General features: G+C 37.3%; 15 protein-coding genes across 15 annotated transcripts; 9 read left to right on the forward strand and 6 right to left on the reverse strand.

The window, feature by feature from the left end:
- Positions 1-295: 295 nt before the first annotated feature.
- On the reverse strand, positions 296-1078 carry PRCAT00004241001 (SDR family NAD(P)-dependent oxidoreductase; the record flags this gene model as incomplete). The annotated part of the gene is made up of 1 exon (XM_062954226.1): positions 296-1078. The coding sequence occupies one exon, from the start codon at positions 1076-1078 to the stop codon at positions 296-298; it is 783 nt and encodes a 260-aa protein (XP_062810950.1).
- Positions 1079-1392: 314 nt separating this feature from the next.
- On the forward strand, positions 1393-2448 carry PRCAT00004242001 (NAD(P)-dependent alcohol dehydrogenase; the record flags this gene model as incomplete). Its single annotated transcript, XM_062954227.1, has 1 exon — positions 1393-2448. The coding sequence occupies one exon, from the start codon at positions 1393-1395 to the stop codon at positions 2446-2448; it is 1056 nt and encodes a 351-aa protein (XP_062810951.1).
- Positions 2449-2793: 345 nt separating this feature from the next.
- On the forward strand, positions 2794-4428 carry PRCAT00004243001 (uncharacterized protein; the record flags this gene model as incomplete). Its single annotated transcript, XM_062954228.1, has 1 exon — positions 2794-4428. The coding sequence occupies one exon, from the start codon at positions 2794-2796 to the stop codon at positions 4426-4428; it is 1635 nt and encodes a 544-aa protein (XP_062810952.1).
- Positions 4429-4590: 162 nt separating this feature from the next.
- PRCAT00004244001 (flavin-containing monooxygenase) lies at positions 4591-6552 on the reverse strand (the record flags this gene model as incomplete). Its single annotated transcript, XM_062954229.1, has 1 exon — positions 4591-6552. One exon carries the CDS (start codon positions 6550-6552, stop codon positions 4591-4593), a length of 1962 nt encoding a protein of 653 aa, XP_062810953.1.
- Positions 6553-8082: 1530 nt separating this feature from the next.
- BIO2 (biotin synthase) lies at positions 8083-9288 on the forward strand (the record flags this gene model as incomplete). Its single annotated transcript, XM_062954230.1, has 1 exon — positions 8083-9288. One exon carries the CDS (start codon positions 8083-8085, stop codon positions 9286-9288), a length of 1206 nt encoding a protein of 401 aa, XP_062810954.1.
- An 811-nt stretch (positions 9289-10099) lies between these two features.
- PRCAT00004246001 (uncharacterized protein) lies at positions 10100-11242 on the forward strand (the record flags this gene model as incomplete). The annotated part of the gene is made up of 1 exon (XM_062954231.1): positions 10100-11242. The coding sequence occupies one exon, from the start codon at positions 10100-10102 to the stop codon at positions 11240-11242; it is 1143 nt and encodes a 380-aa protein (XP_062810955.1).
- Positions 11243-12611: 1369 nt separating this feature from the next.
- PRCAT00004247001 (uncharacterized protein) lies at positions 12612-13466 on the forward strand (the record flags this gene model as incomplete). The annotated part of the gene is made up of 1 exon (XM_062954234.1): positions 12612-13466. One exon carries the CDS (start codon positions 12612-12614, stop codon positions 13464-13466), a length of 855 nt encoding a protein of 284 aa, XP_062810956.1.
- Positions 13467-13655: 189 nt separating this feature from the next.
- Positions 13656-14111, reverse strand: PRCAT00004248001 (uncharacterized protein; the record flags this gene model as incomplete). Its single annotated transcript, XM_062954235.1, has 1 exon — positions 13656-14111. One exon carries the CDS (start codon positions 14109-14111, stop codon positions 13656-13658), a length of 456 nt encoding a protein of 151 aa, XP_062810957.1.
- Position 14112: 1 nt separating this feature from the next.
- On the reverse strand, positions 14113-14661 carry PRCAT00004249001 (2-dehydropantoate 2-reductase; the record flags this gene model as incomplete). Its single annotated transcript, XM_062954236.1, has 1 exon — positions 14113-14661. One exon carries the CDS (start codon positions 14659-14661, stop codon positions 14113-14115), a length of 549 nt encoding a protein of 182 aa, XP_062810958.1.
- Positions 14662-14979: 318 nt separating this feature from the next.
- On the forward strand, positions 14980-16947 carry PRCAT00004250001 (Zn(II)2Cys6 transcription factor; the record flags this gene model as incomplete). The annotated part of the gene is made up of 1 exon (XM_062954237.1): positions 14980-16947. The coding sequence occupies one exon, from the start codon at positions 14980-14982 to the stop codon at positions 16945-16947; it is 1968 nt and encodes a 655-aa protein (XP_062810959.1).
- Positions 16948-17717: 770 nt separating this feature from the next.
- Positions 17718-19205, reverse strand: PRCAT00004251001 (MATE family efflux transporter; the record flags this gene model as incomplete). The annotated part of the gene is made up of 1 exon (XM_062954238.1): positions 17718-19205. The coding sequence occupies one exon, from the start codon at positions 19203-19205 to the stop codon at positions 17718-17720; it is 1488 nt and encodes a 495-aa protein (XP_062810960.1).
- Positions 19206-19564: 359 nt separating this feature from the next.
- Positions 19565-21310, forward strand: PRCAT00004252001 (uncharacterized protein; the record flags this gene model as incomplete). Its single annotated transcript, XM_062954239.1, has 2 exons — positions 19565-19763; positions 19827-21310. 2 exons carry the CDS (start codon positions 19565-19567, stop codon positions 21308-21310), a joined length of 1683 nt encoding a protein of 560 aa, XP_062810961.1.
- Positions 21311-21597: 287 nt separating this feature from the next.
- On the reverse strand, positions 21598-22899 carry PRCAT00004253001 (agmatinase; the record flags this gene model as incomplete). The annotated part of the gene is made up of 1 exon (XM_062954240.1): positions 21598-22899. The coding sequence occupies one exon, from the start codon at positions 22897-22899 to the stop codon at positions 21598-21600; it is 1302 nt and encodes a 433-aa protein (XP_062810962.1).
- Positions 22900-23283: 384 nt separating this feature from the next.
- Positions 23284-25224, forward strand: PRCAT00004254001 (Zn(II)2Cys6 transcription factor; the record flags this gene model as incomplete). The annotated part of the gene is made up of 1 exon (XM_062954241.1): positions 23284-25224. The coding sequence occupies one exon, from the start codon at positions 23284-23286 to the stop codon at positions 25222-25224; it is 1941 nt and encodes a 646-aa protein (XP_062810963.1).
- Positions 25225-25515: 291 nt separating this feature from the next.
- On the forward strand, positions 25516-26406 carry PRCAT00004255001 (HIT family protein; the record flags this gene model as incomplete). The annotated part of the gene is made up of 1 exon (XM_062954242.1): positions 25516-26406. One exon carries the CDS (start codon positions 25516-25518, stop codon positions 26404-26406), a length of 891 nt encoding a protein of 296 aa, XP_062810964.1.
- Between the last annotated feature and the right edge of the window lie 179 nt (positions 26407-26585).

Raw genomic sequence — 26585 nt, forward strand, 5'->3', positions numbered from 1 at the left:
TTTAACATGAAATAGCATACAAAAGCATAGCAGGATTTTAAATGCTATACATATTATCTCGGACAATGTAAGAAATTGACGTTTTCACTCGCCATGTTCTTTATTCTTAAAAGATTGGAAAAGGTTACTTCAAGTTCAATTTGCTTTTAATATATGAGTTTTTTGTATCTGAAATTTTATAGTATATCAGCAAAAAAAATCCTTCGAAGTAATTCAACTTCTAAACAAAAATTTTGAGCACTTCCACTTTCATTGACAAATAACCTGGAGAATGGTTTTTCGTTAAGATTTACAATTAATAATTTAACCAGCCCCCATCTACTACCATTGTTTCACCAGTTACGTAGCTACTAGCCTCCGAGCATAAAAATACAGCTGGGCCCTGAAAGTCGTCTAGTGTACCCCACCTTCCGATCGGGATTCTGCTTATCAAAGTTTCACGAAGCTCTGGTTCTATTTCATCCGAAAGATTAGTAGTGATATATCCTGGAGCAATAACGTTAACTCTGATTCCTTTCAGAGACCATTCATTCGAAAGAGCAGCAGCAAATTGTTTAATTCCTCCCTTAGTGATGGCATATGCCGTGGAATTCACTCCACCTTGGAATGAACAAAGCGATCCGGTGAATACAATTGACCCCTTTGTATTACTTTCAAGCATTTTAAGTCCTATTTCTTTTGTCAACTTTACTGGAATGTTTAAGTTCACCCTCAAGACTTCATCAAATTTCTCTTGAGAAAGATCGAGGAAAGGAAACCGATTGTTGATTCCCGCGTTATTGATCAAAATATCAATTTTACCTGTACTAGTGAGTTCAAAAGCTTCGTTCGCTATCCTAGTCACCAAACTATTTTCCAGCGTTGTGTCATTTAGATTTGCCCTAATCGAACTAATTTTCACTTCGGGTTTGATTTTTTTCAAGATGTGAATTGTGTTTGATAAAGCCTCGTCAGACCGATACGTCAAAATCACTTGCTCAATATCGGCTCCCACCAAACCCTTTAACATTCCGAGCCCAATACCATTGGTACCACCGGTGACCAATGCAACTTTTCCTTTGAGAGAAAAGAGATCCATTGCACAATTTTCAACGCCAGTCTATGGAAGAAGTAGACTTTCAATAGGCAATTCGATACTTTTAAATATTGACAACATCTATAAGGAAGCTTGATGCTTGTTTAGAGGATGACCTGGTTACAAGCACAGAATATGAAATGCGGGTGAATCTTCGGAGATCTTATAGGAGTTTTTATTGTTTCTGTTTCTCCACATCTCTCCCGCTTGATTCTCAAGTTGCTAAAGGTTGCGAGCTTCTGACTGACTATCAAATATTCTTAGTATTTATCTAGAGTAGAATCAACGCTTATTGAAAAAAGACAGTTCAGTAGAAAATGACTGAAACTAACATTGGTGTATTTACTAATCCAGATCACGATCTTTACGTCAGCTCAATTGATAAACCATCAGCTGAGGATCTAACAAGCGATGAGGTTCTTATTCATGTGCGTTGCACCGGAATATGTGGGTCCGATATACACTTTCAAAAGCATGGTAATATTGGTCCTACTATGGTTGTAAGAGATGAACATATTTTGGGCCACGAATCCGCTGGAGAAGTTTTGGCTATCGGGAGTAATGTGATTGATTTGAAGCCGGGAGATAGAGTTGCTTTAGAGCCAGGTGTACCATGCAAAAATTGCAGTCAATGTTTGAAAGGTAAATACAATGGGTGTGAGTTCGTTCAATTCTCTTCTACACCTCCAGTTCCAGGGTTTTTAAGACGCTATATCAAACATCCATCCAAATTTTGCCACAAGATTAATCTGCTAAGTTATGAGCAAGGAGCTTTGTTGGAACCACTTTCTGTTGTCTACAGTGGGGTCAGGCAATTGAATCTTTTGCTTGGGGACTCCATTCTCATCTCAGGGGCCGGACCAATTGGATTTGTTGCGGCAAAATGTGCCGCCCTGGCAGGTGCCTACCCCATAGTTGTAACCGATATTGATCAGTCCCGACTTGATTTCATCAAGAAAGAGATACCTACTATTACAACGCACCTAGTTAACAATGATTTCGAAAGTAACTTTTCGAAAGTTTCTAGCAGCGGCAGGATAAAGTTTGACATTGCTATTGATTGTACAGGAGTTGAATCAAGTATTAATTTGTTGGCTCATGCACTTAACTTCGGTGGAAAATTACATGTTATCGGTGTGGGAAAAGATTATCAAGTATTTCCTTTCATGACTCTTTCAGTCATGGAAATAAGCTTGTCATTTCAGTACAGATATGCTAATACCTGGCCAACTGCTATCAAGTTATATGAAGGACAGGTCATTAATTTAGATAACATGATAACACACAGATTCAAACTTCTGGAAGCTGAAAAGGCATTCGAGACTGCTAAAGACCCAAACTCGAGAGCTATGAAGATTATGATTGAAGACTAAAAGAACCTATGATGTAATGCAATGTGTATAATTTTTAAAGAAAAGTGACGGAAAAGTTTCGAAATATCCGTCTGCTTAAATGCGATAGACGACCATATCTCATAATAAGGAAGAATCATTTAAAATAAGTAAGAATCAATATCAAATTAAGTATAAAAGTTTCTAATAAAAGTAATAGTCATCATCAATTTCATTATCTCTCCGACCGATCACCTTTGTAGGAGTGCCTGCACGATAAAGAATATCTCGAAGTGCGCTCCTCTAACACATTATCTACGAATAGCAATTTATTACATATATACAAGAAAAGACTACCTTCTCAGTTTCCTCACAATTTAGTATAAAATGACGAATTGGGAAGATATAGCAAAGCAAAAGCGTGAAGCTGTTTTAGCGGCCATTCCGAAAGAATGGATTTTAAATGAAGTTCCTAGTGCAGACGACCTGCCAAATGTGCGAGAATTTCTAAAAAGTATATTGCCTGATGACGAGAATGATATTGCATATTCTAGTGTGACCAGTTTAATCTCAAAAATTGCACAAGGGGAGCTTTCTAGCTCAAGAGTTATAAAGATTTTCTGTAAAAGAGCTGCAATACTGCACCAGCTCACGAACTGTTGCAGCGAAATATTCTTTGACAGAGCACTCAAGAGAGCAGCAGAATTGGACGAGTATTTGGCTAGAAATGGGAAAGTTGTTGGACCCTTGCATGGTATACCTATTTCATTCAAAGACCAAGTTAACTTGGAGGGGATAGCTTCTGCAATTGGCTTTGTCAGTGGTGTAAATAAACTAATCAAGAAGGAGAAGGTCTCACTTCTTGCTGAAATTCTTGAAGGCTATGGGGCAGTATTCTATGTGAAAACAACGACACCGATGGCCATGATGTGTGGTGAGACGATATCTAACATATATGGGGCAACACTTAATTCTTGGAATAGAAAACTATCTTGTGCTGGCTCTTCGGGAGGCGAAGGCTCATTGTTAGGAGCAAGATCGTCTTTATTGGGTTTTGGAACGGACTTAGGTGGAAGCATCCGACTTCCTTGTAACTCTCAAGGCTTGTTTGGTCTTAGGGGCAGCTCTAATCGCCTTCCCTATAAGAACATAACCAACTCCATGGAAAACCAAACAGTACTTTGCTCCGTCGTTGGACCTATGTGTGATAATATCGAAGACTTGAAGTTCATAACAAAATTGATAATAGATTCCGAGCCATGGATACATGATCCTAAATGTCTACCGATAAAGTGGAGGGATTATAAGCCCGATCCTGTGTTGAGTTTTGGATTCTTTGATTTTTCAAGCTACACGTATATACATCCTCCTGTCAAAAGAGCTTTAGAAATCGTTAAGAATTCCTTAATAAAAGAGGGCCATGAGATCATCAAATTAGAATCACCATTTCCATTTCAAAATTTAGGGAAGCTTGCGGGAGAGATATTTTCGGCAGATGGTTGCGAAGAAATACTAGCCGAGTGTTTGAAATCTGGAGAACCTGTCATAAAGGATCTCGTAATGTTGGATAAAAATGGCAATCCACCAAAAGCTGTCAGCGTTCTGGAATATTGGAAACAAGCAGGAGCAAAATACAGGTACCAACAACAATTTGACGAATACTTACTCTCCACTATTAACCGAACTAAAACAGGCAGAGCGGTCGATTGTCTTATTCTTCCATTGCAAGCTGGAGCTTCATACAAGCCTGGTTATTATAATAAAGTGAGAGCTAACTTCACAACAGCTTTCAACGTTTTAGATTATTCGGTTGTAGCTACTCCAATTACTAAGGCAGACAAAACTGTCGATTTAATAGAAGAGTATACTCCTTTGAATGATGCAGACCAATTTCTTTACGAGTGCTACGACCCTGAATTATACGATGGTACGCCTGTCGGAGTTCAAGTTGTGAGTGGAAGGTACCAAGAGGAGAAAGCTATCGCTTTTGCAGAATTGATTCACCGAGCAATCAATAATTAGATTAATTTTGATAGCATTCAATTCTGTTTTTATATTATGAAAGTTTATGAGAAAATTATGTGTTTATGAAGAGCTAGCTTTATATATATTTCCCAAGTCTAGTATCCTTAAAATTATAATAAATATATTTATTTCAAAGTCATATTTATCTCAATGATCTAACTAAGTAAAACCACGCTCTGCCGCAATAATCTTCAAAGCCAACTTCTTGGAGTAAATTCTAGCAAACGTGAGGTTTCCGCCCATGTACCAGAAATTTGGATGGCCAGAATCTCTCCACATGGTTGCGATTTCTCCTTCATTATCATATCCCCATACAGGATTCAACCTATCAGCAACCAGATCTCCGAAGATTCTCCTTGCTGTATCTCTCATATTAGAGTACCCTGTTGCCAAAACTACGATGGCAACATTATCAATCTTGGTTCCGTCAGTAAAAACAACTCCATTTTCTATGAATCGTTCTATTTCACAACCCTGCTTCATTCCAATACTTCCATCACAGATAAGCTTTGAGCAACCAACATCGATGTAGTAGCCTCCGCCACGTCTGTAGTATTTACCGTAAAGACCAGTTCCTCCGTAGCCAGAATCGATCCTGAAACCTGCCTTCTTCAAAGACGACCTTAAATCATCTTCTATTTTGGAGACCTGTCTTGTTTGCTGTTGCATACACAAGTTTTGCAATTTCCAATTGAAGGAATTACCAATAAGATCTGCGATTTCAGTTGGTGGACCACCTTCTTCATACAATCCCTTTCCGAGTATAGGAGCACCCTTATCAACTGTGAGAATACATGTACTTGATCTTTGGATCAAAGTAGGAGTGGCGCCTTGCTCGTAAAAGTCATGAGCAATATCATGACCAGAATTGCAGCAACCTACCACTAATGCATTCTTTCCTTGATATGACTTACCTGTGGTATGTTTCGAAGAATGGACTATCTTTCCCTTAAATTTATCCTCGTCCTTGAAGTGAGGGACATTAGGTTCACCTGAGTGACCTGTTGCCATGACCAAGTGCTTCGGGTTCAAAACAGTCACTTTTTTGGTTTGATTATCCACAATTTCAACTGTCCAAGTCTTCGTCAGGTCATCAAATTTAGCTCCTTTTACGGTCTTGCTGGTCCAGAAACTTAATTCAAGAGTCTGAACGTAAGACTCGAACCATTCTGCTATTTTATCCTTTGGAGTGTAAATGGGCCAGTTGTCAGGGAAATTGAGGTAAGGCAAATGGTCCAGCCAAACGGGGTCATGTAAAACTAAAAATTTATACCTATTTCTCCAATTGTCACCAATACGTGGATTTTGTTCAACAATTAATGAGTCTACTCCCATAACTTTCAATCTTGCAGAAACGTCTAATCCACTGTGACCACCACCAACAATCAATACTGTTGGCTGCTTCTCTCCACCCCACTTGAAATCCTCTTCACGTTTATCAAGCCATGAAACTCTTCCCTTATGCTGGCCATGATTCACACCTTCGGGTCTTCTGCTACGAATTTGCTCTTCATTTCCCTTGATATTTTCTAAGCCTGTATAAATAGCGAGAGCTTTAACTGTATTTTCAACCGTTACTAATCTGACAACTCCAGCACCATAACCAAACTCATTCTCAAACTTTACCAAGAACTGAACCCACTGGATAGGGACTGCACTATCCTTATTGGCTGGGTGAATAACGCTTATAGATACACCTTCTGGGTTATTTTTCAAATCAGCTTCCTTATTAACGCTAACATTTTTTAAACTGAATGTTGGCAAACTTTTGTTCAAGTTATTCACCAAGTCTTTCAGGCCAAAATATTGGTGAAAATCCCAAGATAAAGTTAATTGATCTTTCCAACCAGCATGTGGGACAAAGACGTCCTCGAAGTCCTTATTCGTGATTTTTGACTTCCTACCTGCATCAAGAAGCAAATTAAACTTACTGACCCATTCTTCAGCGAGATCTACCAAATCAAATTTTTCTAAAATTTCCGGAGTTGGTTTTTCTTTACCGTAAAACTTTTCGACGGGTATATCTTCATCAATGGGTTCGTCTACCAAAGGAGGGTTTACCTCCTCGGCCATATCAATTGTTGCTTTTGTTTGGTTTAACTGTTGTGCACTAATCGTCATTTTGTAATGCTTAAGTGTTGACTGAGATTATAACAGAGCAGAGAGTGCGATCAGAACAACTTATTTATATTTCTATTTAAGTGCTAGTCCCCACATTATGATGATAATTGTTAAAACCGAATACACCTAATCCTCTAAATCATCAAAGTCCGTGAGAGTCAAAAAGTGAAATCAGAGGGGTACATAAATGGGGTAGGAAAACTGCGGGAGGTAGTCCGGGACGTATTTTCCGGGGTTCTAAGTAAACGTTTTAAATTAGTCGAAATTATATGTCGTTCAATATTACCTGTTTAGGCTCAAAAATTTGTGGGGAAAGAACAAAGGCTAAGGGACTAGATGGGCCAACAAGGTTTCTTAACATAAAGGCGAAAAACAGATACACGTACCGATTGAATAGCTACAAAGTGTCACTTCTATGGTGCGGGTGCTTTGTGCGGGTGAATATGTACAATTGAACTATGAATATCGACATTTATTGCCCCCCCACACCTTGACGGCATCTAAGTCAAAACTCGGACTGGTCGGTGAGGGTACGTCGGACATTAAGGTCCCGCCGAGCTGGGGTTAAATGCAGGATTTTATGGGGTAAGGTACATGAGTATCATATCTGATAGTCTTACTGATAGGCTTACTGGTACTCCTAATAGTGAAACTGATAATTTTTACTGATATTCTTACTGATAGTCTAAATTCTTATGATACACTTTTGACCTAAAGGAATAATTCTGAATTCGCTCATATTACGGTATATATATCCATTCTTGAGTAATAAGACTTAAACATTAGATTTCATAAATAGACAATAATACTAACGGCTTACTTTATTTCATGTTCTTTGCACCATCAAAGTAAAATACATCCAAGTCCAGCTTTTCGGAGGGAGTTAAGTGCTCTTGCTTTGTTTCTATTGACATGCAACACTATAACGAACGAACCCGGCAAAGTTTCCTTTATAGGTGCTGCGGCCGTGCTTTTATGAACTACCGCACATTCACTAATTCAATTTTCCCCACTCGAAGTGAAAAATGCAGCGGTCCATTTGTGGTGTTCAAGACACGACTAGCATAGCTATTTTTTCAAGCTGGATGGTATCGAAACTGTTATAGAATTAAGGGGATCGTTGGTAATTCTTTTTCTTTGAATAATTACTGCTAGAGATAGATTACGTCAGCCCTAATTTTATTATCTGCATATAATATATGTATCCTCCTTCTATGATGTTTTCTATAAGGCTTTAAAAGAAGATATATTTCCAGCGCTCTCTATTTGGGGTTCCTTTCATAGCAAAACGAAGTTAGGTGTATATTTTGAAAAGGTATATGCCTCTTCATCATACGCTATTTAGCTACTTAAAAATTGCGAATGTTGACTCAATATTTATGATGACTCTCGAAATGACTCAAAATTATTGACTCGCGATGACTACTCCGGTAGTCATCCTAGATAATTCGAGTTTCTGGATGAGCTCGAGCGCCCATACAGAATTAGCCATTTGTCATCAATAACATACTTTCTTATATCCAACCGGTAATGATGCCTTTTAAAAATACTGCTGTCAGGTCCTTTTCTTCCAAGTCTTTTCGTTTAACCTATTCTGCCAATGCGACTCAAAACTGGCTGAATCGATTTAATAAATTGAATTTTGAAACTGACATAGAGTTTCGTAAGCAACTAGATAAATCAAGTGCATTGGAAAAAGCTCTCAAAGCAAGTAAACCAATCAACTCATGGTCTAAGGAAGAAATTAGAGAAATCTATGATACGCCATTAATGGAATTAGTTTTTCAGGCACAGATTCAACATAGAAAATATCATAATCCCACCGAAGTACAATTATGTACCTTACTTTCAATCAAGACGGGAGGGTGTACCGAAGACTGTAAATACTGTGCTCAGTCATCTAGATATGATACAGGAACGAAGGCTGAAAAATTGATAACAATCGAAGAAGTCATGATGGCCGCCCGAAAGGCTAAAGAGAGAGGTTCAACAAGATTCTGTATGGGTGCTGCTTGGAGAGATATGACAGGCCGCAAGTCTGGTTTAAAGAAAATTTCTGAAATGGTTTCCAAGATTAACTCTGAATTGGGTATGGAAACATGTGTGACCCTCGGTATGCTTGACTCCAGTCAGGCAAAAAATCTAAAGGAGGCAGGCTTGACAGCTTATAACCATAATATAGACACTTCGAGGGAACATTATCCAAATGTCATTTCAACTCGGAGCTATGATGATAGATTAAAAACTATACAAAACGTCCAAGAAGCTGGTATAAGTGCTTGTACCGGAGGAATTCTTGGTTTGGGTGAAACTGAAGAAGATCACATTAGTTTCTTGTACACTTTGTCCAACTTAGAGAAACATCCAGAATCATTGCCAATCAATCGCCTTGTTCCTATCAAAGGAACCCCGATGGAGAAGGAGATATCTAGCTTACCAATTTCTTCTGAGAGACGCTTGAAATTTGAACAAATTTTGAAAACCATTGCTACCGCTCGGCTCATTATGCCAGGCTCAATAATTAGGTTAGCAGCAGGGCGCTATACAATGAAGGATAATGAGCAATTTCTCTGTTTTATGACTGGTTGTAATGCTATATTTACCGGGGAAAAAATGCTTACAACAATGTGCAATGGGTGGGATGAAGACATTGCGATGCTAAAGAAATGGGGCCTTAGCCCTATGAAAAGTTTCTCAAAAAAGCCACTTTTTTCGGCGGAAGCTAGTACGGCTTGATCAGAATTTAAAATTTCAAGAAGAAGATTAATTTGATGATCCTCTTGCTAGTTTATTTAGAATAAAGTAGTGGACGCCAAAAAAAAATAAAAATTGTTTAGATATATGAAAGTTTGTTATGGACCTCAATAACATAGACAAAGCTCCCAGTCGTAGCGTGTATGTGAATAGGTTTGCTGAGCTGACAATTTTTGTTCCATTGAACTTGAAAATTATTTATATAATATATACTTCTTTACATCCTCACATCTATGGGTGAAGCTTCCAGTTGGATTAACAGAATTTCCAATTTCATCTTCTCTTTTCAGAATTTAGAAAAAAACGCAACTTTGATCCATCCATATAATCGGTCATAGTGATGTCCAGCCAAACATCGCTTTTTGGAGAATATCTTGTTCTGTGGAATCTACAATGACACAAACAAATGGAGTTGAGCTTATCTCATTAAAAACCTTTCAATTTAGCTCCTGTATTAGCAGTACACACAAAAAAAGGAGATAATAGAAAAAACATACTTTCTATGCTGAAAGTGCTTGTTTATAAAAAGTTGCAACTCCAACTACACCTTTAGAAGTAAAATCGGCCCAACAATTCTCTTATCGGACTTCTCGTGATCACGATAGTGTAGAATTCCAGCTTCGGAATATAAGGTTTCTCGTAATAACTTTCCTTTTAGGATAGTATCGGAAAATTTGAAGATTCCAAATACACTATTGTAGGCAACAATGATTGTAATACATAAGGCTATCTTTCGCTATAAAGTTAGCACGTATTCTAAATTAGAATTAGCCATAAAATAATCCAAGAGCGAATGTTGTATACAAAAGAATTAATCGACGGTCTCAGAGCTTACGACTTGCCGCAAGTCGTTATTGATAACGAAGTTCGTACTTTGATTGAAAAAATTGAATCCATAGAGGGCTTCAATCCTACTCAGAAGTTTGACCCGGAAAGACATATCTTATTCAAGGAGGGAGATTTTCAGAAAACTAAGATCTTAAAACTACCTGAATTAGGTATTACTAAAACCCATGTTGATCCTATTACAGATGTTGCTGTCACGGAGCCATTCCCATTATTCACTGAAGAGGCCTGCAACATAATGAAATGGGAAGCGTTTCTGAGAAGTACGATTCAGAAATACGGTAGAGTACCAATTATGGCTAAAAAAATAACCTCTACTGATTTTCAAGTTTGTGGATATTCTGAACATGCACCGTTCACAGTCGCTGCTTGGAAGCACCCTAGGGTCCAAGAAATTATCAATAAATTTGCCGGTGTAGGGTTAAAAATAATGTTTGATTATGAAATTGCCCAAATCAATGCTTCATTAGTAGATAATAAAAAGCCCATCGGTAAAGTCAAAGCAGCAAATCATAGCCAAGACCCAGAGGAGCTGGGTGCAGTTTTTGACTGGCACTATGATTCTAATTCAATAACTGTAGTATTAATGTTGTCGACTAATGACAATATAGATGGGGGAAAAACGGGATTGAAAAATGGCTCTGAGGAAGTTGTATTTATTGGAGATCCAAAAGTAGGATATGCAACACTTTTGCAGGGCCGAGTTGTAAAGCATGTCGCTTGTAAACCTTTTTCTAATGACGAAAGAATCTCATCTGTTGTCGGTTACATTCCCGAGTCCTTGGATGTTCCTGATACTACAGTATTGACAACTTTTCGACCATCAGTTGCACCAAGGTCCATTCATAATGAATATTATCCACAGTGGATCGATTATAGGTTTAAGAGAGTTGAAGATCGTTTGAAAAGGAAGAGGCAACAATTGATGAGTAGAATGCGAAATGGTGAGTCTTTTGAACAGATAGATGTTGTAGAGTTCTGCAAAGATATCTCCGATTATTTAATGAAAAGTTGGAATGAGTTTGAATGCATTCAGGACAGTAATAATTATCCTCCCGCATTGTTCTCAATCCCCTACAAAGATCTTTAAGTCATTATAGAGAATGTATCACAAGACAACATTCCATTCAGCATGATCACAAAATGTATGTGACTAGGCTCGTTGCCTCTACTAAGCACTAGAATTGGCGCATGGAAATCGTAATTCCAAAACTGACTATTGTTTTCAATACACACAAATACCATGAAAAGTATGTTTTGACCAAGAGTAAAGATTTTTTGATGTAGTTTTACGAATAGGCTATGGAGTCAAGGATTAGAGTGAGAGATCAACTGGACACAAGAAGTCACGATCCCAAAATTTTAGTATTAAGATGGTGCGCTCAACATCACCGTTTTTAAAATACTTTCCCAAGTGATAAGTATTTAATCTCGAAACTCATTGTATCTAGTTTCCTTAATCATCAAAGATACCGACATACATGAACAGACCTACGTTAGCTGTGAAATAGCATCGAGAATTATTCTTTAGAAATGACAAGTTTGGCACGTACGCTCTGCTTGCAAGCTAAATTTTGTTCAAAGACCTTTGCTACAGCGAATTGAAATAGATCCTAAGGACTTTAAAATAGTTCATATTAGAATCTCTTGACAAATCGCTATTAAAACCAAATCTAAGAGCTCTAGGTAAGTCAAATACCTAATAAAAATAGTATTGTTGCAAATTCGGCAGCGTCTGCATATCGCGATTAGGAAATTATATATGTTTATACTTGACATCATGAATATAAAGGTTTAATCTCAGTGTAATTGGGGCCCATATCTGATCCTTTTCAATGTGTAAAGAGCTGACCTTCACCAACCTGATTTTTTTTTTACTTTATTTCTTACAGAAAATCTTCAGGAACTGAATTTTAATTTTAACCAGGATGAAAGATTACAACTTGATAGAATCAGTTCTACCTCATAGGTTTAGGAGCAAGCAGATCCCGAAGATCAGTTTATACTGACACTACGAGTATCGAAGTATAATCATAAGTTCTTGTTTTAGGGAGGAGCTATGTTTCTTTTCTAGATCACCTATAACTTAGCTTTTAAGTTTAGTGATGTGGACCATCTGATAGTTCGATAGCTCTAATTAGTTCGGAAATTGAAGATAATGTTGCTGTAATTTTTATAAATCCTTACACCACTCTATCTCGGAATCAACTATGTTTCAATATGTTGTTGCAAATTCCGAATCACAATCCCTATCAAGAACCATACTTGAAATTCCGAACCATTATCTTTCGTATCAATGGGACACTAATAGATCTCCTTCTTTAGTCATCTCTTTTCTAATGAACACAATTCCGAATAATGGTGAGGTTGAAACATCATATAAAGGTCTTTAGTTTTAGCTAGTTCATATGTTTCTTGACGTGACAATTGTTAACACTTCTCTAAGTGTCTGAGACCAAATGACGGAGCAGAAGACCAAATCGACTACTAGGGGCTACCTCTACAAGGATGCCGGTCCCCAAAATACTGCAATGGGTTCAGAACATCCTGGGAAAATTCCAAGTTTTGAAAATATGTATGAAAAGAGGAAATGGATCAAGCAGCATATGGCTGCGGCATTTAGAGTCTTTGCTAGGTGTGGATTCACTGAGGGAACAGCTGGCCACATTAGTGTCAGAAATCCTATCGATGAGCATACATTTTGGATTAATCCTTTAGGAATTCATTTCAGTTTAATTAAAGCATCAGATATGGTTCGTGTTGATTATCACGGTAATATTGTTGAAGGTGAGAATAAAGCCATCATTAGAGCAGGGTTTGCAATACATTCTTCTCTTCATCAAGCTAGACCAGACGTGCATGCTGCCTGCCATTGCCATACAGTTGATGGAAAGGCTTATTCCACGATCTGTCGGCCACTTGAAATGTTGAACCAGGATGTGTGTGCCTTTTATAAGGCACATGCTGTATATGACGACTTTGGGGGTGTCGCAATGGAACTTGACGAGGGCATAGCGATCGCTAGAGCTCTAGGAGATGGTAGGGGAGCCATTTTAAGAAACCATGGCCTAATAACTGTCGGAAGAACTGTTGACGAAGCTGCATATTTATTGATGTTGATGGATAAATCATGTCGAATTCAGATGCAAATAGATCAATACTGTGCAGTCACAGGCTTCAAAAAACACTTAATAGGTGATGAAGAAGCAAGCTACACGAAACACATGCAAGCAGACTACGAGACCCTCTTTGCAGAATTTCAGCCTGAATATAACGCCGAGCTTACTCATTCCGGAGGTGATTTCTTAGGTTAAGCAAAGATCTAATTATATATATGTATAAAAGCAAAATGAATGAGCATTTTTTTAAGTTTTTTTAACCATAAGTACTTCAAAAAAGATATTAGAACCTTCACGTGCCAATAATAAAATTATCGGGATGCATTGTACTACAAATGGTACCCCTAGGATTTGCGATACACTAAGAGTTGAAACTGAAAGCTTTTATATTCTATTTGGCCTTTCTTTAGGTATGGAAATTAGTCCTTTCGATTCCTTCGTTTTGTTTTGGACTACTTTTAGAAGATTATAGATTAAGCCTAAATAAGGAGCGCTGACACCGTTTCTTTGAGCTATTTTCACAGGATTACCAACTAAAACTTCTAGCTCGATGTAGTTTCCTTTTAATACATCTACAAGCATGGAAGGTTGACACCATACTCCATCATCCAATTTGAGCATCAGATCAATAACTTCTTCCTTAAAATGGGCTCCTTCCGATTTTGCGATTTGTAAAATTTCTTCCATGGCTGGCCTTAGGATGCTTTCTTCAGCCCCAAATATCTGTAATCTTCCTGTGTCAACTCGAGTCAATGCACAGACAGGATTCATGGTTCCATTATATATAAGTTTTCTCCATCTGCTCTGATTTACATCATTATCGAAAAAGCAATGATTCATTTCATTTGAATACAAGGGATATAAACTTTTCCGCCTCTTGTTTCTGAAATTCTTTAGTAAGAAACTTATTAAAGAAATAGCCAATTGCTAAGTCATCAGTACTAATATGCTGAATTGTCTTGTCGTATTTGTTTGAGCTGATTAATGAAACCCCACTTAATACAGCATTTTCAGGAAATCGAGAAAACAACAGATCTGAGATACCAATACCGTTTTGCAATAAAACAATCGTAGTTGTTTTGGGGGTAATAGCCGAAGAAATTATGTTTTCCACTTTTACGATGTCTGGAATATTTTTGGTGGCAACCACAATGAAGTCAAAAGGGGCATCAGTTACGGAATCTTCCACAGTTTCTACTATACTCTTCGGTTGGTAACTCTCAATAATACCGTAATCAACTGATTCTATTCTGAACCCTTTCTTCTTTACTTCGTTAGTGTTAGATCTCACAACTACCGTCAAATTAGTTCTCTTGTTTCTTTCTAACGTGTATCCTGCAATTACTCCCACACCCCCTAAACCAACAAGTAGAACATTCGCTTTCGACATCTATATTATTGTTGAATCAATAAAGGTTGTGTGAAACGACGGCCAGACTATGATGATATACTTAAATAAGAAAGTTGTCGCAGCCGATCACATCTATCTGGGACATTATCTCGGAATAAATTACCCATTAGTAATAAAATTCCGAGGACAGAGTTCTATCGAAAATGATCTACCAGTAAGATAACGCACTGATTACATAGCTATTAAGCTAAATTAATCTGGTTTGTCACATTATGCATAGATAGAGAAATATTTGCTCTCTTTATCTAATTATTACTTCTGCTCTTCGGAAAATATTTTGGAAAAGTTTGTTAGTTCATGGATTCGAGGGTATCTGAAAAGAAGAAACGAGGAAAGAGAAAAAATACATATAGCAGAAAAGGTTGTATCGTATGCAAACTGCGTAAGCTTAAGTGTGACGAGAGTTTCCCCCGATGCTTGAACTGCTTGAAAGGTTCTAGAGATTGCTCCTACAAACAGATTGCCAAGTTTAGCAAATCAAGATCATTCACAATCGATGACGATATAACGAATCCTGAAAACAATAATGATCACAATAAAGCATTTGAATCAACAGCTGTATGTATACAGAAAGCTGATAACTTATTAGGGAGTGCTGTCAGCGACCCTGTGATTTCAGCTATTCCTCACGGGGAAGGAAACAAGTCTCTTCATGATACATCTTCAGACTTTACAACTTCTAGCGACCAAAACGGGCTCATGCCCCAAGAGCATAACTTAAATCACAATAGTAAAACTAATTTCTGTTTAGCAAGTCTGTTTGGGGATGATCTTGAATTTGACAAGATTTTGATGGATGACGCTACTTCGTTGACACAGGGTTTAAATGACTACGGTAATTTTGAATTTGACCAATTTTCGATTAATGTGCCCCCTAATTTATCTATAATAAGTAAGGCTAAGTACTCGAGTGTTCAGAAAGATTCCCATCGAGGTGATAAAACCGATATAAGGATTCAACAGTTGATTTCATCATACGATTTGATAGATGTCCATAAAAATTACATTCGCTTATTCAAAGACAAATATTCCCTTTGGATAATGCCGCTCTGTTCTGAGTCCAAAAACATATGTGCTCAAATATTATTGGCCCAGGCGCTTGACTTTCCTTTTTTATTATATGCTATCTTATCTATTACGGCTCGCTACGAGAACTTCTTGAGCGAAAACTCAGAAGACGAACAATTTCTGAAGTTTTACTTCTTCCAATGCTGTGAACAATTTGCAAGAATTTTTGAAGATAAAGAACACATATCAGGTTATATTGAACCCCTTATTTTGACTACATTGTTACTTGTTACTGATGCTGCCGCCTTTATAAATGGAGATTGGAGAGCACATTTAAAGGCTGCTCATAGCTTATTGAGTAAATATGTTGATGCATACAAAAAAACTAGCTCTGTTATCGTACTCTCTAGATCATGGTTTGCGATCTTGGAAATATTAGCTATTGCTGCAAATCCTTCAGGGGGCGCAATAACTTCGCAGGGAGGTCTTGAGATGATATCTAATATACTGTTTGGTTCAAAAGATACCAAATTGGCTATTGAAATGGGACTTCTTTTGCCAAATGGATATAGCATCTCTTTGGGGTATACTAGAGAAGCTGTTGATATGTTTATCACATTTGTCAGGATTACTCTTAGGCTAAAGGAAAATAAAGTACAAAAGGTTTCAGCGGATGATCTTTTAGCTCTTATGGGCCAAATTGAAATAGCAAAAAAGTCCTATTTTGCTACTGACAATTGCTTAATTCCTGAAAATCATGCATACCATCCTAATAATGCGACAGGAATGCTCTTTCCACCTTCAACATACTCCTGGATGGGAAATAATGTCTTTTCCTGGTTTGATATATCTCATAAGGTGCACGTTCAGGCCCTTTACCTTAAGGTTTTGGTCGATGAAAGTTTCCTCAATATACCCATTGAGTCACCTATTGTCCAAGACGTAGTGGCGGAAATCCTTAGTTACTGCCATTTTTTTCGAAGAATAAATTTTACGGATAGTCATTTTTCTTTAAAAAAACAGCTAGAATCAACTAGAGGAGATGAATTTTGGCAAGATCACCGATTAATAAACTGCCATTGGCCACTTCTTACATGCGGCCTTTGTTGTCTAAATAGGATAGACAAATTGAAAATTGAGTTTTACTTTTGCATTATGATTCAGATGGGCGCTAGATCATTTGAGAGGTCTTTTGAAAATGTCAAAAACAAATGGAACGGCGTTACAGAACTCTCAGACTGTGTCCCTTTCTGTTAATTTATTTTCAATTCCTGATAATTTAAAAGATTTCGTAGAGTTCACTGACCATCTCAGTCCTAACATACCGCTTTACGAATCTAGATCCTCCTTTCTCACACAAAAATATCTCATCCTCTTTAGATACTCTTAATTTTATATAATATGTCTGGCATGCTGGCTGTAGCCATTTTTTTACCTATGGCTTAATGCGTAGAGAGAATCGAAAAGGTACCTTAATATATTGAATAGCACATGCTTTAGAGGAGGGTATCCTCCTACGAGTGATACATTGCGACTGAGTAAATATTATTCTATCACAAGTAAACTGAATATCACAGTACTGTTAAGTTCAGGCACTGGCACTGTTAGAAACCAGTTATTCACAATTTTTGGATCCCAAAATTGAAACTGATATTCATTTTCAACGCTTGAAACTCGAATGCTTATCTTCAAAACTTCAGTAGCCGCATCCAAGTTAATTTAGCAGCCCAGATTTGATGATAATGCAAACTGGAAGACATATATTATGGTTAAAGATGTAGCCAAATACTATAAATAATGAACAAAAGAATAGAACTCCAAGATACTTCTCCAGGGTCAGTCATGCATATATCTTTAGCAGATGAATGTTTACGAAGTGTCCAACATAGAAGACTGTTCCTTTATTTGTTTAATCTTTCTGAATTCCAAATCCATGAGCAATGAAATAAAAGGATTCGATCAAAACGAATAGTGAAATCGAGTAAAATCTGGTCATTTATGAAACAGTCTTGAATTCAGCATCTTAATCAAATCAAAGGACAATCGAATTGAGATTTCGCATTTATCTTAGAGCACCTTTCCAAAACATTATTCCAATTAGAGCGTAAGATCGAAATTATCTCGCTAGAAAACAAAATTATAATACCAAGACCAAGACCAGACCACAAACCATAAATTCCGTACTTCGAACGGAATCCCAAGATAAATTCTATCGGTAACGCAAGCACATAAAAACACACAAAATTTAAAATAGAGCCAACTCTTTGCCTCCCTTGGGCTCTTAGTATTCCAGAACAAATTATGTTAATACAGTCTCCAAACTGATTGACAGATACTATAATCAAAGTTTTAGATGTAATATCTTCTATAGTAGACTTCAAAGGACCAGATGGTGATAATATGTGGGCTATAAGATCCTTGGTGAAGAAAGTTGCGATGAGGCAAATCGAACCCAAAATAAAGGACATGAAAAGATACGTTCTTACCAAGAATTTTGAATAGATCAAGTCTCCGGAACCTATTACATTTGCCAACTTGGTACAACAGCATATACTGACTCCAAATGGTATTTGAAATATGCCATCGGCAACTGTGATAACTATAGACTGAGCAGCCAATTCATTGATTGAGAGTTTGCAGGTCATGAATGTCAAAATTTGAAAAGCCATAGCCTCACTTATTGTCATACATACACCGTTTAATGAAAGATGAAACATATGCCCCATGTTTTTAGTGAGTCTCGTAATGTTTCTGATAGGTATGAAGCACTTCCTTGGATAGATTGGGTTTTTGGTCCAAAGAATATATATTGAGAGGCTGATGGCCATGAACCAATAATTCACGACCGGAATCCATGGAACTATGCTGAATGCAAATTTGGGTATTGAGTACGAGCACCATATCATGTTGATTGGAACAAGAAGCAGTAAAATGAAAGTTGGCGGGTGAAAAATTCCCTGGCAGAGTAGAAATCGCCTCTCTACTTCAAAAATAATAAGAGCTGGCGTCCCGAATATGATCACACGCAAGTAATATTGACAGCTATTGACGATCTCTTCATCTTTTATAAAAAAAGGTTCAAGCAAAATTTTGACGCAATTAAAATGGAATAGTGTGAGTGGCACTAGGAGCAAAGCCATTAGTACTATGCATTGTTGGCAGTAATACCCTACTTCATGGAACTTTTTCGCACCAAAAGCTTGATTGCAAAGAGTATCCAACGAGGTTGAAAAACCGTTGAATAAAGCTGGTCCTGTAATGTAGTAAAGAGTATTGCATAGACTCACTGCAGCGAGCTTTTTCTCTCCCAAGCCCTTAACAAAGTATATCAACATCAATCCTAACGCGTATTGTAAAATCATAGATGCTATGACAGGAATTGAGTTCTTCAACACAACTTTTGACTCTGAGAAGTAGCTGTACCTTCGGCCCATTGAAACCATGCTGTTAGTAGTGTACAAGCGCCTTTCTTCTGATTGCATCAACATTGCATTCTCTGATGTAGGATATTGCATCCTAATCAAAGATCTTTAGAATTTCAGCAAGGTTGCTTATCATTACACTAGGCTATTACGTTCTTAACTTAAATACTTTTTCTCTTCATTTTTCAGAGTTTAAATTTAATTCGCAAAAAATTACTGTTTTGATTCATTGTTAATGTACATTTTTGAGAATTAATTCCGACTTTCTTATCAGCTGGAAATCATCTCCCGAAAAAAAAAAGCTCTCACTTCGCCGTATGCGCATCGATCTCTATCTTATCAGTGAAGACAAAGCCAAGAATCTCCTAACACAGCGAGCTTGACGAGAGGATATATAGTGTGTAATCTGTTCATGTATATCCCTAACTCTAGCTATAGGTATTCATTGCAAGATGAAAGAATTACTTTCTATTAAGTCAAATGCAAGTGAATACAAGGTTGACTCATATAAAAACCTTTTGATCACTAACTCTAATGCCGTTAACTCACAAGACGATGACTATGAAAGTGATGACTTCTCTGAGAAGCATGGATTGAGGAGAGGGTTAAAACTGAGACATGTTCAATTAATAGCTTTGGGTGGATGTATTGGTATGTAACGATTTGTTAGGAGCTACCTGAATTGAAAACGAAAAAAAAATACTAATTTATTAGGTACTGGGTTATTTGTTGGAACCGGTTCCTCACTACTGCAATGTGGGGCTGCTTCTTTACTTATAAGTTATGCAATAATGTCACTTGTGCTTTATCTTGTAATGAATATGCTAGGGGAGATGACGACCTTTCTTCCTCTTCCAGGAAATGGGCCACAATCATTTGTAAACAACTATGTGGACAGTTCTTTGGGATTTGCCATAGGGTACAATTACTGGTATTCCTTCGCCATGTTGGTGGCGACAGAAGTCACAGCTGCTGCTATAGTTATTCAATACTGGAATGACACTATCAACATAGCAGCCTGGATTTCAATTTTACTTGTGGTAGTGCTTGTGCTCAATATGAGCTCAGTAAAATATTTTGGTGAATTTGAGTTTTACTTTGCTTCTTTGAAGTTATTCGCAATAACAGGTTTAATTATCTTAGGAATTGTCTTATTCTTTGGTGGTGGACCAAACCATGATAGACTTGGATTCAGATATTGGAAGAATGGTGGTGCATTCAAACAGCACCTCGTTTCTGGTGGTACGGGGAGATTCTTGGGTGTTTGGACGGCAATAATTAAATCAGGATTTGCTTTTATTTGCGCCCCGGAGCTTGTCTCGCTTACAGGTGGAGAATGCGAGAAGCCAAGAAGGAATCTTCCGAAGGCTTGTGACAGATTTGTCTATCGTTTGATATTCTTCTACATTTTCGGTACTCTAGTGATTGGAGTTATATGTAACTCGAACAGTCCCAGGTTAATGAGTGCAAGCAGCGATGCATCAGCTTCACCATTCGTTATAGGTATCCAAAATGCTGGAATTCCTGCGTTAAATCACATTATTAATGCCGCTATTTTAACTTCTGCCGCATCTTCAGGAAACTCGTTTTTGTATTCAGCATCGAGATGCTTATATGCCTTAGCTTTAAATGATTCAGCTCCAAGAATTTTTAAAAGAGTAAATAGGGCTGGTGTTCCTTATTACTGTGTTTTAATTTCGTGGGCAATAGCCTGCCTTTCATACCTCAATTGTTCATCCTCGTCGTCTGATGTCTTTACTTGGTTTTCCAATATTTGCACCATATCAGGATTTATCAGCTGGATTGCAGTATCTATAGCCTATCTTAGATGGAGGAAAGCAATCAAGTACAATAATTTAGAGGATCGTGTTACATATCGTACCCCTTTCCAACCTTATGGAACCTACTTCGTGATAGGATTCATTGGGCTTTTAACTTTAACGAATGGGTACGCTGTTTTTTTCAGTTTTACTGCTGGTGACTTCCTTGGAGCTTATATCACGTTCCCAATTGTTTTTTTCTTGTATTGTGGACACAAGATATTTATCTATTTACGTACAAAAAAATTAAAATGGGTAAATCCAATAGAGGAAATCGATTTAATAACTGGCTTAGATTTGATAGAAGAGGAAGATAGACTTACACCTGAAAGAGTTCCCAAAAACTTAGCTGAGAAGATATGGTTTTGGATAGCATGATGTTCTCAATGAGCTAAATATTCATTAGATTATATAATATATTTTTTTGAATACTTAATTAGGTGATATTTTAAAAATAGTTGATCACGAAAATAAAAGTGCGTTACAATACTGAAATGTAGCCTCAAGAGGAGGGAGAATCAAACAACCCAGGCGTAGAGGAACCTTACTAACTTGTTATCGTGAAATATTGATTTGAAATACTTACTAACTTGTTATCGTTAAAATAATGATTTAAAATATATAAATATACACACAATCAATAAAATTCTCTAATAATCTTGACTTTAAGAAATGGGTGTGATAGTCATGAGCTCCAAGAGGGACCTTCCTATTTCGCTTGCAGCTGCAGTTGTGATCTCACCTTGATCATAGATTGGTGAAACTTCAACGATATCGGCACCTATAATCTGAAGGCCCTCCAAACCACCAAGTATCGTCAAAAGCTCTCTTGTGGTAAATCCGCCGGGCTCAACCGTTCCTGTTCCTGGTGCTACACTGGGGTCTAAGCAATCAACATCAACCGTAATATAAACCTTATTATTTCCCACTCTTTCTTTGATTTTCTTAATAATTCCTGTAACTCCAATATCATCAATATCACGAGACATTATTCTTTGAAAACCAATTGCAGTGTCCCTCAGAGTATCATTCACATTTTCATAATAACCTCTAAGGCCTACATGAATGTTGTTATCTGATGAAATCAAGCCTCTTCTTGCAGCCCAATGAAAAAAAGTACCGTGATTCAAAGCCGCATATTCTGTTACATTAGGATTCATGTAATATGGATCAACCGAGTCCAAATGACTGTCGAAGTGTATAACAGCCACCTGACCCCACTTTTCATAAACAGCCTTTAGACAGCTAAGAGTAATTGTATGGTCCCCTCCAAGAGTCAAGATCCTAGGAGTGTTTGAGAGGTTGGAATGGACAGACTCCTTTTTTAAAATGGATCTTTGTGCGCGATAAAGCTGATCTATTGCAACTCTGTTGTCAATTGGTGTCATAGGAGGGTCTCCACAATCAACTACTTTACATTCCTTAAAGAGGTTGAATTTCTTTCGAAAAGGGGATAAGCTTTTGGCTGACATTCTTTTTGTAGCGGACCTTATACCCATGGGGCCAAAGCGAGCTCCAGGACGATAACTGACTCCAGTATCAAAAGTAGCCCCAACAATCGCAATGTCAAAACCTTCGGTGCCAGTATAACAGTTTCTCATTTCCGAATGAGCGAATGTTAAGAAACCACTTAATGGGTTGCTTGTATATCTATCAGAGTTACCAGAAATTATATCTGAGATATCATCCTTGTCAGGAAATATAAAATTTTTTGACCAAATATGTGAATTATTTTCTACTAAGTCAGTAAATTCCTTTTGATAGTTCCCAAAATAACTTTCACCAAAATAATTGTCGAGAAAAGTGTCCTTTTTACTTTCGTAGTTCATATATTGTTCCACTGATATTTCCTCATTTGGCTTAGCGAGCCACTTATCGTCTTCGGAAGCTTGATCTTGAAAGAGCTGCTGCCTAAAGACAGCACAGTTAACAGCCTGAGCTATTACAAGGTAAATGAGAGTCCGCATTCCCTATTATTAATGCTTAATTTCAAATGCAGGTTTATTAAATAATGAATGTCATATATATTAAAGGAAAGTCAATCTTGATTTTTTGTTTGGCAAGTCTACTACTTAAGTAATCAAACCTGAGCTTAATATCATACCTTTTGAGTGGAACTAATTTCTATATTAGGAAAGTCTTGAGGAGGAAACGAATTTTGGATAAAGTTCGGAATATTCTTATGATCGGATCTTTCGCAGCCAGCAGATAGAAGTATTCAATTCTCGGAAAAGTTTTACTATTTAGGACATCTCGGAATACTCTACGATGATTAGAAAGAGACTCACTCGATAAAATATTATATTGAATTGTCGGGAATCAAATTATGAATGACTTTGGTTTGGAGTTAGATGACTGAGAGCCCGACCGAAAAGAAGAATACTGGAAGGAGAAGAACCACCTACAGTAGAAAAGGTTGTGTTGTATGCAAGACTCGAAAGCTTAAGTGTGACGAAACAAAACCTCAGTGTTCAAATTGCGTAAAAGCAAGAAGGATATGCAATTATTTGGAAGGAGCTAAATTCAGTAAATCTAGGACAATTTCCCTTGAAGATGTGCCTTCTTTTAAATTTTACCAAAAATATAAACATAATGACAAGTCTCTCGGTTTGAAGTCAATTACGCCAACAAAAACAGAGCCAAGCACTGATGAGTCAACTACTGCTTATATTACACAACATGAGGTGAGAGACTCAGATAAAAGGTCTGAGGTTTCTCCAAATGATAGTGTTATGCCACTGCAGAACCAAGATCTCTTGAAAACCCCAGCTTCAACTCCCTCCTTAGAAGGAATCTTCGACCCAAATAGAGAGTTTGACCAGATGCTAATGGATGATGCTACTTCATTGGCCCTTGGGTTGAATGACGTGGCTGAATTTGATATGGATCAGTTGAACATTGAAAACTTTCCTGAAATAGCATTTACCAGCGAATATAGTCGTGATATCATCCTGGAAGCTGATACTCAAACAGATATAAGGATCCAACAAACGATGGCATCTCACGATTTGTTAAATGATCATATAAACTATATTCGCCTATTTAAAAAAAAGTATTCTCTTTGGTTAATACCGCTTTGTTCTGAATCAAAAAACATATGCGCCCAAACATTATTAGCGCAAGCAGTTGACTTCCCATTTTTGTTGTATGCCATTCTATCTATAAGTGCGAGATATGAGAGTTTCTTGAAAGAGGATAAGGTAGATGAACATTATCTGAAGCTCTATTTCGTTAAATGTTGCAAGGAGCTTTCGAGAATCTTTGAAGATAAACATCATATGGCTAGTTACATTGAGCCTCTCATTTTAACGACACTACTACTTGTGACAGATGCTGCTGTTTTCATAAATGGAGACTGGAGAGCACATTTGAAAGCTGCACATAATTTGTTTAGTAAATATGTTGATGCCTATAAGAAAAACAGCCCAGCGATTGTACTTTCAAGATCGTGGTTTGCAGTGTATGAAATTCTCGCAGTGTCAACGAATACCTCTGGTGGAGCAATAGCTTCTCAAAATGAGCTCGATATGTTGACTGATATACTGTTTGGATCGAAGGATTCGAAATTAGGAATTGAACTTGGGCTTTATTTACCTAATGGCTATAATGTCTTTTTGGGGTATACTGATGAAGCAGTGCTGATGTTTATAACGTTCGTAAAAATAGCCATCAAAATTAGGGAGAGTCAAATAAAGTGCGTATCACCAGAAGATCTTTCTACCTTAATGAACCAAATTGACGTTGCAAAGAAGACTTTCTTGGCTTCAGATAACTGTCTAATTGAGAAAGACAATGCCTTTTATCCGAGAAATGCTACGGGGATGCTTTTGCCGACCGCAACGTACGGTTACATAGGCGAGATTGTATTTTCCTGGTTTGACATATCTCATAAATTACATGTACAAGCATTATATCTCAAGGTTTTAACTGATGAAAGTTTTTTAAATTTACCACGAGAATCAAGCCTCGTCCAGAGTCTTGTTAAGGAAATTTTGTCTTATTGCCATTTTTTTTTGGGTATAAAATTTACTGATCCTTTGTTCTCTTTGGAGGCTCAGCTAGAACTGAATAAAAGAGACACTTTTTGGCAGGACCACCGTTTAATAAACTGCCACTGGGCTCTTCTTACATGCGGTGTATGTTGTTTGAATCACATTGATCGCCTAAAGATAGAGATTTATTTTCGAAGCATGATTCAAATGGGCGCTAGATCGTTCAAAACAAGTTTCGAGCACATACAGAAAAAATGGAATGGAGAAGTTGGGATTTCAGAGTGTGTTCCATTCTGCTGATTGTCGTCTTGAATATTGCCAAATGACAAGACTTCGTCAAAAACAAACTACCATATATTATATATACCTCGCTTCAACTAAGTGTTACTTCAGAAGCTAAAAATTCAACATTTTAAATAGTGGCACTTCCAAACAGGAATAGTTCAGCCTTTTATACCTAATGTATATGCACCCACACTTGGGGAAGACGATCGGTGCAGAATATCCTGTATATAACGGTTCGTTAAAATTACGTTTCGATTCAATATAAAATATGTCCTTGTTGAATTCGCTTGAGAAGATAAGACATTAATGTATGATATTCGATCTTTCTACGAGGATGAACACATATCTGCCTGGTTGTCAGAAACCCCAACAACAACTGGGGAAACCGAAGTTATACTCAAAAATAAACTTTGTCTTTTGAATGAAAGAGAATTCTGCAACGTATTACTTTCGACCAAAAGAGTAGCTGATATAATAAAAAATGCGATAAAGGTAAAACGTGTTGCTCTTGTTACTACTTCGAATGAAATTATCAAACTCGTACCTTTGCACGGTCTCTCTAATGAATGGAAAAGTCTTGTGAATACAAAAGAAGAATTCAACGAAAAATTTCCTGGTTATATATCCTCTCGAAACGGCCCAAGGAGCACCAATAAAACCCTTGATCAGATGCGAGATCAATTGACTCAAGGATGCCATCCCTCAATGGATTATACCTTCATTGGAAATAAAGGAAAGGATAGTTTATTCGGAAAAATAGTAAGGGGTGAGTATGAACAGTGGCGAATATGGGAAGACAAGTGCCATGTAGCATTCCTTACGCCTTTTGGTAATGCACCAGGATTCACTGTTGTAGTGCCCCGTTGTTGGAAACCTAGTGACATATTCAGTTTACAAGACAATGACTACGTTGCACTATCAGCTGCGGTATTTCTCGTTTCGAACGAAATCAAACATTCACTCAACATAAGAAGAGTTGGAATTATCTTTGAAGGAATGGAGGTGGATTATGCGCATGCGAAACTCATTCCAATTCTTGAAGATGATAATAATAAAATTGAACCTGAAGAACAAGATTTCTCAAATACTTACGATGGAACAGTTTCTTCAAAAGTGGGACCAAGAGTAGCCTTAAAATCTTTGCAAGATACAAGGGAGGCAATTGATGTTAGTTTGCGAGACAGAAAATCTTCCTAAATAGTAGAATCCGTAATTAATTATGTGCTATGAGGAATCATCTATGCTTATTTAGGAAGAGAAACATCAATATTAAATTTGGGCGTTGAAGTTAATCTCCGTATACGTCTTTTATACATTATTGGTTTTGTTTATAGAGCATTTTCAATCAATAATTTTTAAATAGAATCTTGGCATAT

Source organism: Priceomyces carsonii (assembly GCF_900007245.1).
Source record: "Priceomyces carsonii strain CBS4050 genome assembly, scaffold: Debaryomyces_carsonii_scaffold_4, whole genome shotgun sequence".
Lineage (NCBI taxonomy): Eukaryota > Fungi > Ascomycota > Pichiomycetes > Serinales > Debaryomycetaceae > Priceomyces > Priceomyces carsonii.